An 11,704-nucleotide genomic window follows, 5' to 3' on the forward strand; every position below is an offset into this window, starting at 1 on the left:
TGGCGGCCCCCGTGTGGGTGGCGCGTGTGGGGCAAAGATGTGTGTGACAAGTGTGGCCAAGGGCCGGAAATTGACCAAACGTTGCGTGCGAAAGTGTGACCGTAAGCCGTAGAGACGTTCGATGACTGCAGGCAATCAATTGTCCCCCAAACCGGGAAAACAAAAAAAAGGATAACCGCATTCAACCACCACCGCGTGTGTGTATGTTTGTGGGTTCCCTTAGCACCTATCACCCTGCTGCACACCAATCAATTCTATCACTCGAATCCTTTGCGCTCCGAGGAGCCATGGCCCGACTTCCGACGTTACGGTGCTCGGTGGGACGATGCTTTGGAGGTGACGACTAGGAGCACTAGGAGGGTTGCAAGATGAGTGAGAGCGAGCAGGGAACGGTGCAGAAATGTGCGGAACCCGATGGAGACGGCCACGAGGGGGCCGACGAGGAGGAGCTGGCCGTCGGACTCCAACCGCCGGAGGCGGAGCAGTTCCTCGATGGGCTCGCCACGGACCCGTCGTCGTCGTCGGAGGAAGAGGAACCACTCGAGCTGCTCGAGGTTGCCGGGAAGCAGAATTTCCCGCCCACACCGTACGAGGAGTGTTTCGATCTGAAGATGTTCGAGGTGTGCTCCTCGCCGACCCTGGATGGTGCCGATGGTGGACGAACCACCGGCGAGGAAACGAATGCCTCGGTGGAACAGCCACATCCGATTGCCCCCGCCGCCGCGGATGCTGCTGCTTTCGGCTCGTGTTCCGGTGTGCGGCGGAAAAGTGAGACCGTCGCGGAAACCGCTGGCCACATGACCGTCGAGGAGGAATCGTTAAGCGGTGCGAACGGTACGAAGAAAAAGGTGCGCCCGAACGGACTGGCCAAGGCACTGCACAGCGTTGTGTGGCTTGATGCGGCCTCGAGCCCGACGAAGCTTCACCGACCGCTGGAGCGGGCTTGGCCCACCCGGCCCACCTATCATCGGCCTATCGAACGACCGTCAACCCTGACCGACCGGAGGCGAGAAGATTCCACCGGGAGCAAGCGGGGACGGCTGGGAATAGAAGAGTTTTCTTTCGACATCATTGACACGGATGAGCATCAGGAGCCGCTTGCGGTAAAAGGCGCACAGCAACAAGTAGAAAAGTATGAACAGGAGCAGGGTGATGAAGAAGAGGATGAGGAAGGCGAGGAACAAGAGGGTGCGGTGGGTGGTGTGGGAACACCATCCAGGCGGCCGGTGGCGCACAGGGACGAGGACGCCGCGAGCCGTTCGACGGACGTTGAGAACTTTTCCGTTCCCGACGCTCTCGCCACCGTTGCCCTCGAGTCTTCCCCGGAAGCGACATTCCGGCCGCCAACTGTCCGCCTGCATCGACCCCTGGTCAGGACGCTTTCGAACGGTCGTGAGTGGAACGCGGTACGAAGCCCTCCCGACCATCAGCAAGCGGCGGCGGCGGCGGCGGCCAGGATATCGCGTGGCAGTAGCCGACGTTATCGTCCCCTCGAAGCGGCCCCTTTCTGCGTGCCGCCGGATCTGGTTTGTCCGCCGACCCCAACGCACCACGCTCGCCGCCATTGCCCTGTGGCGGTCGTGGCAGCGCCACCTACGACAAATGAACCGCGAAGTTCACCATCCTCGCTCGATGTGCTGACCATTGCCGTCCCAACCGTCGTCCAGCAGCAAAGCGAGGAATCGAACGTGGCGGCCGGTGTCCGGCACGTTCCCACGATGCGCCTCCCGTCGATCCCGGAGCGGGCCTGGGCCCGTGCCCTCCTCGCACCCGAGTCCGAAGAACCACTGCCGCCGGCCTGGGAGGCGCGCATGGACAACCATGGACGGATCTTTTACATCGACCACGCGACTCGCTCTACCTCCTGGCAGCGGCCCGTGGCCCACGGTGGGGTACACGGGGTTGGAAGCTCCCAGGAGCCGGACCCACACCGACAGCAGCTTGATCGGCGCTATCAATCGATTCGCCGCTCCATCTACGCCGAGCGCCGAGCCCAGCTCGACGATCCCAGCGTTCCGACTACTTCGAGCGCCGCGGCCGCCGCTAGTCCCGAGACCACTGGCCACGCGGAACAAACTCTATCGCAGCGCACGGAACATCCGGCGCTGCTCATGATTTGCCGCTCGGACTACTACTCGATGCTGCACGCGAACGGTGATGCGATCCAGCTGTACAACCGGAACGCCGCCCTCAAGCACATGGTGTCGCGGGTGCGCCGCGATCCCCGCTGCTTCGGCCGATACCAGCACAACCGCGACCTGGTGGCGCTCGTCAACTGTTTCGCAAGTGCCGCCGGGCCACTTCCGGCCGGCTGGGAAACGAAGCTCGACCAGAGCGGCAAGCAGTTTTTCATTGACCACACGAACCGGCACACCTCCTTCATGGATCCGCGGCTCCCAACCGAGGGCCCACGGAGGGTCCAGGGGGCGCAAGGCGATCGGCCAGTTCCACCGCCGCGTCCACCCGCCACCATGCTGCGGTTGGCCAGTCTCAGCATCCCGGCGGCCGACGCGATTCCCGTCGCGTACAACGAGAAGGTAATCATCGATGGGTTATATGTTAAGCGTAAGCGTAAGGTTTATGTTCTTATTCGACAAGGAAAGGTAAAAAGATTGGTTTTTTGAACTTAAAATTAAACAGCAAAACTGCTTTAACATGTGGCTAATATTTGAACGAACCCTTTCCACTAGATTCTGCTCAGATTACAATCCGATCGGTACCTCTTATTAAGTGTAGGCTACTGAAAATTAAATTCAAATATGTTGTAAATTTATTATTTTTGTTGTAAATTCCGGAAAAAAGACTTATAAGTGAAAGAAAAATTAACTGCCCGAGAGTCTTGCAGCACCCGAATTCCCTCTTATACTTTCCTTTATTCCTTTACAGGTAGTGGCGTTTCTGCGACAGCCCAATATCCTGGAGATACTGTGCGAACGGCACGGGGCGGCGGCCTGTTCGCGCAACTTGCGCGAAAAAATCAATGCCATTCGCGTCGAGGGCACGGTCGCGCTCGATCGCTACAGCCACGATCTCGAGCTAACCATCCTGCTCAGGTAAGTCCCCTTCAAGAAGGGTATGTTCACGGCATCGGCACCACGAGGGTACTCAAAGCGGAACGGTCGGTGCATTTCCAATCGAATTTTTAGGAAGAAATTTAACGAAAACTTTATAACCACAGGCCGGTTTGGTAAACCTGTGCTCGCTTAGTATTAACATACGGAAAGGACACCCTAAGACGCTCGAACGCACCCGCGCACGCACTCACACGCACTCACACGCGCACGCAACAGCGCGCACGGCGTCGGAGAAGGCCGTGCTCGGGAACGGTCTCGCGCATTGGTTGCAGTTCAACCGTTCAATCCGTCGTGATCGCCTCGCGGCGCTCTTCGCTGCAGACACATCGTTGGTTTTCGCTTCGATCGTGGCGTGTTGCGTAGAGCCGTGCATCTTCGGTCGTATCCTAACGATCGCACATAAGCAGCATCTCGCTGTTCGTTAGTAAAATTCGCTTCAATCAACCGCAAAATCTTTACTTGGACCGGGGTATTTTGTTTTTTTTTGTGGTTTTTGCAGAAAACAAGCAATTTGTGTTCAATGTGGAATAGTAGTGATGTGTTGCACAGTGTGGCGTACATTTAGGATTCCGGTAACACATGTTGCAACAGTTTTCCGATAAGGGTATGCTGCTTGCGATCCGACGATCCAACGAAACAACGTTATGCATTGGCTGCCGATATGTTGCTCATGTTGGCCCCAGGACCAATCATCGTTGATGACTCCTTTTGCACTGGCTGGCAAACGGCACAGCTTTGTGCTGTGTAGCTTCAATCTATAATTATTAGTATGACTATTCTAGACTTGGCATATTACTTCGTGTGATGTCATTTCACGAACGCGAGTATATGCGCGCAGTTTTTTCGTGAAACATGCCCAGATGCATGATTCAGTTGCAGCAGCGATGCGTTTAACAACTCTGTATCGTATTGCTACCTTGGCTTCTCAAATATTTTTGAGCGCCTCTATTAAGATGTCCTATCGATTCTGGTTGCATAATTTGATAAAATGTATGTTTTATTTTTGCTTATGCTATAAAATTATTAATATTTTTTTTTCCGTAAATTTACTTTACCAAATGTTGATTGATGGCTGAATGTGTTTAAGCACACAGTTCAGTCGTATAATTAGGCAGAAACACAAGGAACCAGGAGCTTCGGAGCTTCATGAGACACGTGTTGCAATTAGGGGAGCTCTTTGGGAGAGCCATTCTCTTGAGCGCAGACTTTTTTTCCGGAAGAACAGCCGGATCTCTCAGCATGCACTTGGTACGGGTTGATCAAGAATCGGATCATTCTTGTTCGTGTTCCTGTTCTGCCTTCCAGGAAGTGGCTAGGAGCGATGGTGTCACTAGTGCACTGCCTCCTGCCATGGCAGGAGGCTTCATTTCCTCATGCTGCTCTTAATCACCATTGAGCAATTTAGCATTTTATATCGGCCCATTAACCGCGGGGTGTGGACTGTAATTAAAATATGCCGGCGTGCCGCACTGATCTCGGTGCCGCGATCGAAGGTGTTGAACATGCCGTGCACAGCACTTCACGGTGGTGGTGGCGGTCCGTTAACACGTGAAATGCGTAGCGTTTGCTTTTCTTCGTACATATTCGTATGACTTTTTGTATGTGCGTTGCATGTGCGGTGGCAGTTTTTGTATTTGACGATCAAAACAGTATGCTGGCAGATGGTCCGCGGCCATGATGCGTTTAGTTTCACGGTCAGAGTATTAAGGCGCCAAACAATCAATGCAAACTCGGACAGGTGTTTCTGCTCCACACTTCATACTATTACTAACGAGGACCGTGTGCACGTCTCGGAACTTGTTTTCTCATATATTGATCGTAAGCAAAATGATAACCATTAATCCGTGATGGCGACACATTATCCAAGGCGTGACATATTAGGGCTAGTTAAAAAACTTGGGGCACACCTGGGTCGTTCCTATGTGTCTGCTTGGTTTGTTTCAATACGTCTTCGGTCGTAGGTGGATTTACAGACTTTTTCGATGCGTACGATACGTTTACTATAAAATAGCTGCCCCAAACCTATAGAGCCCCTTTAAGTTGGTTTTTCATTTCGAAAAGTTTCTTCACTTTCGTAATACGGGGGGGTCTCGTTTGTAGAGAAATGTAGGTTCTGCTACAGAAAAATAGTGCCGAAAACAAACAACGGAACATTAGTGTGTTGGAAACCCAAAAAGAAAAACGGAGTTACATCGTCAGTGAAAAAAAAGGGCCCGAAACACCCCGAATCCTCCCGTTATGTGCAGCATGCTGAAGCCCTTTCGTTAGGGCGCTGGGGGCTGCGGTGCGTGGGTTTTCGGTCTTGTTCTCGATGTAAGTATGAAAATATGAAGCACAAAAAAGACTAAAGTAGGTGAGCAATGATGGGAACATTTGGCACGTGCGTCCTTGTAAATCCTTTTCTTCGCCAGCAGGAGGGAGTTTTTTCTTTTGACAAGATTTTTGGTCAACGTTGATCGACACAGCAAAAAATAAAAAATACATATAAGAAGAAAACAAAACATTTCGATCTGCTGGGAGCAGAATATCAATCTTCGGTTCAAAGGAGTCCGTTCGGTGCCACAAATGACGCTCACTTATTTTAGTGTCTGGCATGTGCTTAAGAATATGCTTCACTTTCAAGAGTAACTTGGCGGCTTAGCGATTATTTTATAACGATTTCGCTTCACGCATCGCAGCGCACACATCGTGGGCGTATGTTCGTTACACGGATAGTGTCGATGGTCAGGGTCGCGTCCTCTTCCGCTCCAAAGTAGAGCACCAATCATCCTCAGCTGAGTATAAACAGTACACGCAAAGAGAGGAAAACCAGAGCAACAGTTTTCAATCCACTACATACGCAGTGCAGCAAATAATTGCCAACACTGGCAACAATGAACCCCTAATCAAATCTTATTTGTTTTTTCAATTTACGAATATACCATAAACATTACAAATATGCACCTGAAGAGTAAATGTGTTTTGTTGGTTTCTACGGGATCTATTTGTAGTATGGCTAGGATTTCATTGCGTTGCTTCAGGTATTGAGTGGCATTGAGTTCATAGTGATTTTCAAAGCATTTTTCTAAGCAGGTTTTTTTTCTCGATGGTGAGCACCGAGCAAACCGGCCAACCGATCGACCGACTGTAGAACGAACCGACGACATCCGACTAATCAGCGTCTGTTTTCTTTTTTATGGGCTTCCGATCGGTCATCGAAATCGCCAAAAACTTCCGATCTCTCGCCAAACACCTTACCAGCCTGTTCGAGGATGAGGTGATGAACTACGTGCCCCCGCGTCCCCATAGCCCTCCTATCAACTCACAGCCGGAACCCAGCAGCAATGGCAGTGGAGGACGCCAGCTTGTACCGCGCGTTACGTCACAACCGGTGCGCCGTGATTTTGAAGCCAAATTGTTCGCGTTCCACCAGAAGCTCGAAGCGAAAGGCTACGGCCGAGGACCGCAGCGCCTCAAGTAAGTACTGGATGCGAAAGAGGAAGTGTTGAGCGCCCAGTGAAGGGTTACCAGAAGAGTGGTTAAAAAAGAATTGTCCCCGGCTACTTTCACTTTTTGCGCCTCACTGCAGCCAACGATGAACGTCACTGGACATGGACGTTATCGTCTTCATCGAAGGCGAAGGTCGCCTGTTTTGGGGGGCATGCAGGCAGGCAGACAGTATTCCGTCGTCCGTAACGCCTGCCATTATTAATTCAGCTTTGATTTTGATTCACCTCATATAAAGCCATAAGTAGAAAAAAAACTGCGGTGCTTGGCCACCCAAATCCGCATCTCTTTGCGGCACGCATAATATACTTACCACTCACGATGAGAGGTCAAAGGGACGATCCAAGGTTGATGTTTTAATTTGGAACGTTTAAAATAATAAATAATGCAATTTGACAGACGAACGGATCGGGCCGGAACGGAAGTTCGAATTGACCGTGTTTTTATGATTAGAAAATCCAAAGGGTGTAGAACTCTTTCCTTCTCTTTCGTTCCAAGGATGATAAAAATTGTCTGTTCCGGTCATGAAATGGGTTCCGGTTTGAGTTTGGTCATAGCTTGTCTATTCCCAAAGTAAACTAGGTCGATCGAGATCGAGAGCAACTAGATCTAGATGCTCCAATCGAGACATTCGACAGGCGTCGCCATGTATGGAAAATGATTTTATTTTCACTCCATTCGAAGATATTTCATAAATGAATAATAATACTGTTCCGTTTTGTATCTTGTCCCATATTAAACTGCAAAATTAACTGAAAAACATCAATTCGACTACTGAAGCAGATCACCGAAAACTCTACCATCCTCATTTCAGATTGGTTGTACGGCGAGCCTTCGTGTTGGACGATGCCTTTCAGTGCGTCATGGCGGCGAGTAAGCGCGATTTGCAACGCGGCCGTTTGTGCGTGGTGTGGGATGGTGAGGAAGGCCTGGACTATGGGGGGCCGTCGCGTGAGTTCTTCTATCTGCTGTCGCGCCGGCTTTTCAACCCGTACCACGGGCTATACGAGTACTCGGCCAACGACATCTACACCGTGCAGATAACGCCCGTGCACCACGAGAACCGACGGGTGAACTACGATTGGTAAGATACAATGTGTTCGCCATTGCCATTCGACACTACATTGTTGCGCTGCGCTCTCCTTGTAGGTACCGGTTCAGTGGACGCGTCCTGGGACTCGCTCTCGTGCACCGGTTCCTGCTGGATGCGTTCTTTACGCGTCCGTTCTACAAAGCTCTGTTGAGGAGCCCGGTCGCGCTAAGTGATTTAGAGTCACTGGACAGCGAATTTCACCAGTCGTTGCTCTGGATCCGTGACAACGACGTCGGCAACGGCAGCGAGCTTGGCCTAACGTTCTGCGTTACGGAAGAACCGTATCATCGCGACATGCCCAAGGTTGAGCTGGAGCTCAAACCGAATGGGCGAAACATCATCGTAACGGAACGGAACAAGCGCGACTACTTGGAGCGTATGATAAAATGGCGCCTTGAACGCGGAGTCTTCGCTCAGACTGAAGCCCTGTTGCGCGGATTCTATGACGTAGTGGATCAGCGGCTGCTCTCCATGTTCGATGCGAGCGATCTTGAGCTCGCGATCTCTGGCACAGTCGAAATTAATGCGCGTGATTGGCGCTCCAACACCGAGTACAGAGGTGGCTATCACAACGGCCACCAGGTGATAGAATGGTTTTGGATTGTTATCGACCGCTTCACCAACGACCAACGGTTGCGACTGCTGCAGTTCGTTACCGGAACATCTAGCATCCCGCATGAGGGGTTCGCCGGACTGCGTGGTTCGAACGGTTTGCGACGCTTTTGTGTAGAACGCTGGGATAAGTGTGACGCCCTGCCCCGTGCCCATACATGCTTCAATCGACTAGACCTGCCACCGTACCCCACGCCCGACATTCTCTACGAAAAACTGTTGATGGCGGTCGAAGAGACCAACACCTTCGGGATCGAATAAATTATTGGTGGTGTGCGAGGCGAAACCATAGGGAACATTGTCATTTTGTTTGCTTCATTAGCTGCTATTCGAGTACAAAAAGGGAGAGATACAGTGATACATGAAGAGAAAACACGCACAGCATCATTACAGTTGCAGTGCGTAAGTGAAACGATAGTTTACCAGGAACGGTTCCTAAGAACGGATTGACGCACTGCACACCGCACAAGCAATCTCTAGGGATGCAACTGTCCGCAACACAATCACCCACACGCTGTTTCCCGTGCCATAAATAAAAACAGTTTCTGCATCCATATTTAACCCAGCCCCCCCTCTAACCGCCTAGAAACCCTCACCCATACACTCCTAAACAGCGCGAAAACGTACTGTCCGATTTGGTGCTAGGCATACAGGTATGTGCTTAGGGATGCCCCTTGGCTGCTGAAAACTCCCGAGGTGGTGTAAACTCTCAGACCAATGAAAGCGCTAACCAAAACAATAGTAAAACAGAATTAGCAGCAGGTGGAAAAACGGTAAACGAGATTGCTAAAGCTGCTTAACTATCGTGCTAGATAATTATTGAGATTTAAATTGAAATAAAGTAGCAAGGGTTCACCTTGCAATGCATTCCAATAGTAATTAGTTAATTCAACATTGCGTACAAAAACTGGTGGAATGTTTGTGTGAAGTTTCAAAGCGATTTGTTGAATTTATTGGTAATTGAAAAATGCGGGTTACCGCGGGGTAGAGTGGAGTTGTCTCCCATTGCAGATTGCCGGCTTGGCATCTGATTGTTTTCCCATAGGTAGACGGCGGATGTTGAACTGATGTTTGAAAATGGAAGAAAGTTCTTCCGACAAGTGATGAAGGAAGCGTCATGCTCAAAGTCTCTTAAATGATAGTAGGACTAACTTCGTCGGTTCATTTGAAAGAGATGAAAGAAGCTCCAAGCCCAAAACTCAAGCCGAAAAAACCAATGTTGGCTTCTAAGGAACACTCGTCTAGCAAGAAGAGCTTGAACATTACCAGGTAATTGAAATGTGCTTCGTGTAACGAAGTTTCCCGTAGAAATGTGGTACTGTTGGAATTAGTTAAGATAACTGAAAGATATGCTTTGAGTAACGACTTTTTTTTAAATTGTAGGTCGATGGAAGAAAACTGTACGAAATATCGCTATTTCTGTTTACTGCACTAGAGGCCGCAGAACTGGAAAATCACCCGCCAACATAAGCAAGGTTCCACTCTGTTGATGAAAACTCTACGAAAGATTCTCGTGCAACCAATGATCTATTGATTCCCGATGTGACGTGCAACTCGTCAAACGGAGCACTTAGACGTAGAGCGAGTAAAATGAAATCAGGTGACGAATACAGTTGCACTTACCGCAGCTGTTGACTTCTGGTTGATGGAAGCGATCACCGGCCGGTAACAAGTATACCGGACCGGACAGCTGCACACCATGATTGAGGATAGCTTGGAGCGTGGCAACGGCCAGGACTACCCAGCCCCAGGCTCCTTCCGGGTAGTAATGGCGCCGCAAGGTGGACGCTTTGGCGGCGGCCTGCCCTGATAGGCACCGATGTTCGGTGCAGGGCGACAGTCTGTGCTGGTGTGTCACCCCGGATGCAGTGGCCGTAGCGATAGTAGCCGTAGCGGCAAGAGCGCCTATCGTGAACCTACCAGCCCCTCAAGAGGAAGAGAGAAGCACAACGCTTTGCACGTTAAATGCGATGTCACATCGCGATGGCGCATCTACGCATGGATTAAACTCACCCACAGCCAGCCGGACCGGTTGGGTGACGTAGCATCGTACGGGGCGGGCCTGTTGACATTTCTGCATAGATGTAGTCCCATTTGTCGATCTTAAGCGACTCGGAGCGGCACGACCGTTGGGTGGCCGCCGGTTCATCACGGTGGTCGGCGATAATCGTTAGTGTCTCGTTTGCACCGTCTACGTCTGATGGGGTCCTAGCGCTGCTGGCAGGCGTGGTATGGGTGGTTAGGAAATTCAGCGTCGGCACCAGTGAGCTGTAGGTGCGACCCTTCGCGTCCAGCCGCAACTGCACGATGGCCCTCGACGAAGTCTGCAAAATCAAGGGCCACGTTTTGCTGCTCCGGGGTGACAGGGCCATTTTGCGCCGGAATCGGCGCTCCCGGTCAGTCTGAGGGTTCCCGTTGTTCGTTCGTTCGTTTACTAGTTTATTCCTTGCAGTACCATCGAGCTTTCACAGTTTTACATTCGTTGCTACGATCACATTCGATGGACCGATTAGGCAGGTACCGAACACGAACACGCAACAAAAGGCTAACGGATCCTGAACGCTGGTGAGTCTTTGACTGCTCAATCATCAGCAAACCGGCACCATTTAACTGATTCTTCTTCTTCACAGAACGCCGCATTTGTGGGCTGAATACGGAATGCCATTTCCACAAACATCAACGGAATTCCACAAACGCCCAACATCTTTGAACACCAACGTCTTCACAGCTATCCAACCGGCATGACAACATAAGTTAACATTAGTTTACACAATTGACTGATACGCCACCATTAGCACCATGACTCTGTCACTAATCACGAGCACCGAAATTTTCTAGTAAACTCGTCCGCTATCTCTCGGGACGAAACTTAGCTTCGCACGGACGCAGAAACTCCGTCGTTGATTGACCCGAAGGAGACGTTTTGCAAGTGATTGATTGAAGCACGCTGGTAGTGAAGGGGTTATTGTTCCGCTAGTCCTCTAGTAAGCCTGTGAAGAAGATAAATGGGTATCACCATTGTCACTGTCTATAAATACGGCACAGTCCGTTCATACAACATCAAAATAAGTTGCCTTCTGTCTTGGAATTGCCTACTCAGCGAGCTTGTTGTTTGAACGGCATTAGGCGTCCCGATTGCTGATCGATGTTGGACCATTCTCAAAACTGCTCCGATGGATTTTATTGTAAGCCTATTTAACCATAGTCAGTTTGCAAGTTGGTTGATGTATTATAATTTATGAAACTGATATTGTGCCTCATACTAATACTTGTACTTTTTTATTTATTAAAATCAAACAAAATTCAACAACGAACTGGAGCTGTTTGCTATAAATTTACTATCCATTCAGTGATCGCTTTTCTAGTCCTAAGGTCCTAAGAATGATTGTAGTTAACAATCCAAAAGTTCGTGTACCCATCCCAAAGCTTTTTCTTCGGT

At 50.3% G+C, this 11,704-nt stretch overlaps 1 protein-coding gene across 1 annotated transcript; it reads left to right on the forward strand.

Annotated features, from left to right (window-relative positions):
• The first annotated feature begins 368 nt into the window (after nt 1–368).
• On the forward strand, nt 369–9,106 carry LOC128267266 (E3 ubiquitin-protein ligase HECW2). The gene is made up of 5 exons (XM_053004075.1): nt 369–2,537; nt 2,887–3,053; nt 6,315–6,530; nt 7,375–7,644; nt 7,710–9,106. The coding sequence occupies exons 1-5, from the start codon at nt 369–371 to the stop codon at nt 8,524–8,526; spliced, it is 3,639 nt and encodes a 1,212-aa protein (XP_052860035.1). The 3' UTR covers nt 8,527–9,106.
• Nucleotides 9,107–11,704: the final 2,598 nt, after the last annotated feature.

The sequence above is a fragment of the Anopheles cruzii genome, chromosome X, assembly GCF_943734635.1.
Source record: "Anopheles cruzii chromosome X, idAnoCruzAS_RS32_06, whole genome shotgun sequence".
Taxonomy (NCBI): domain Eukaryota; kingdom Metazoa; phylum Arthropoda; class Insecta; order Diptera; family Culicidae; genus Anopheles; species Anopheles cruzii.

What these genes read in the sequence shown, in the direction of transcription:
- LOC128267266 (XM_053004075.1), top strand. Translation starts at nt 369, where the DNA reads ATGAGTGAGAGCGAGCAGGGAACGGTGCAGAAATGTGCGGAACCCGAT. An exon ending in CCGTCGCGTACAACGAGAAG is followed by an intron (nt 2,538 to 2,886) that starts GTAATCATCGAT and finishes ATTCCTTTACAG; the next exon opens with GTAGTGGCGTTTCTGCGACA. An exon ending in CGACGGGTGAACTACGATTG is followed by an intron (nt 7,645 to 7,709) that starts GTAAGATACAAT and finishes CTCTCCTTGTAG; the next exon opens with GTACCGGTTCAGTGGACGCG.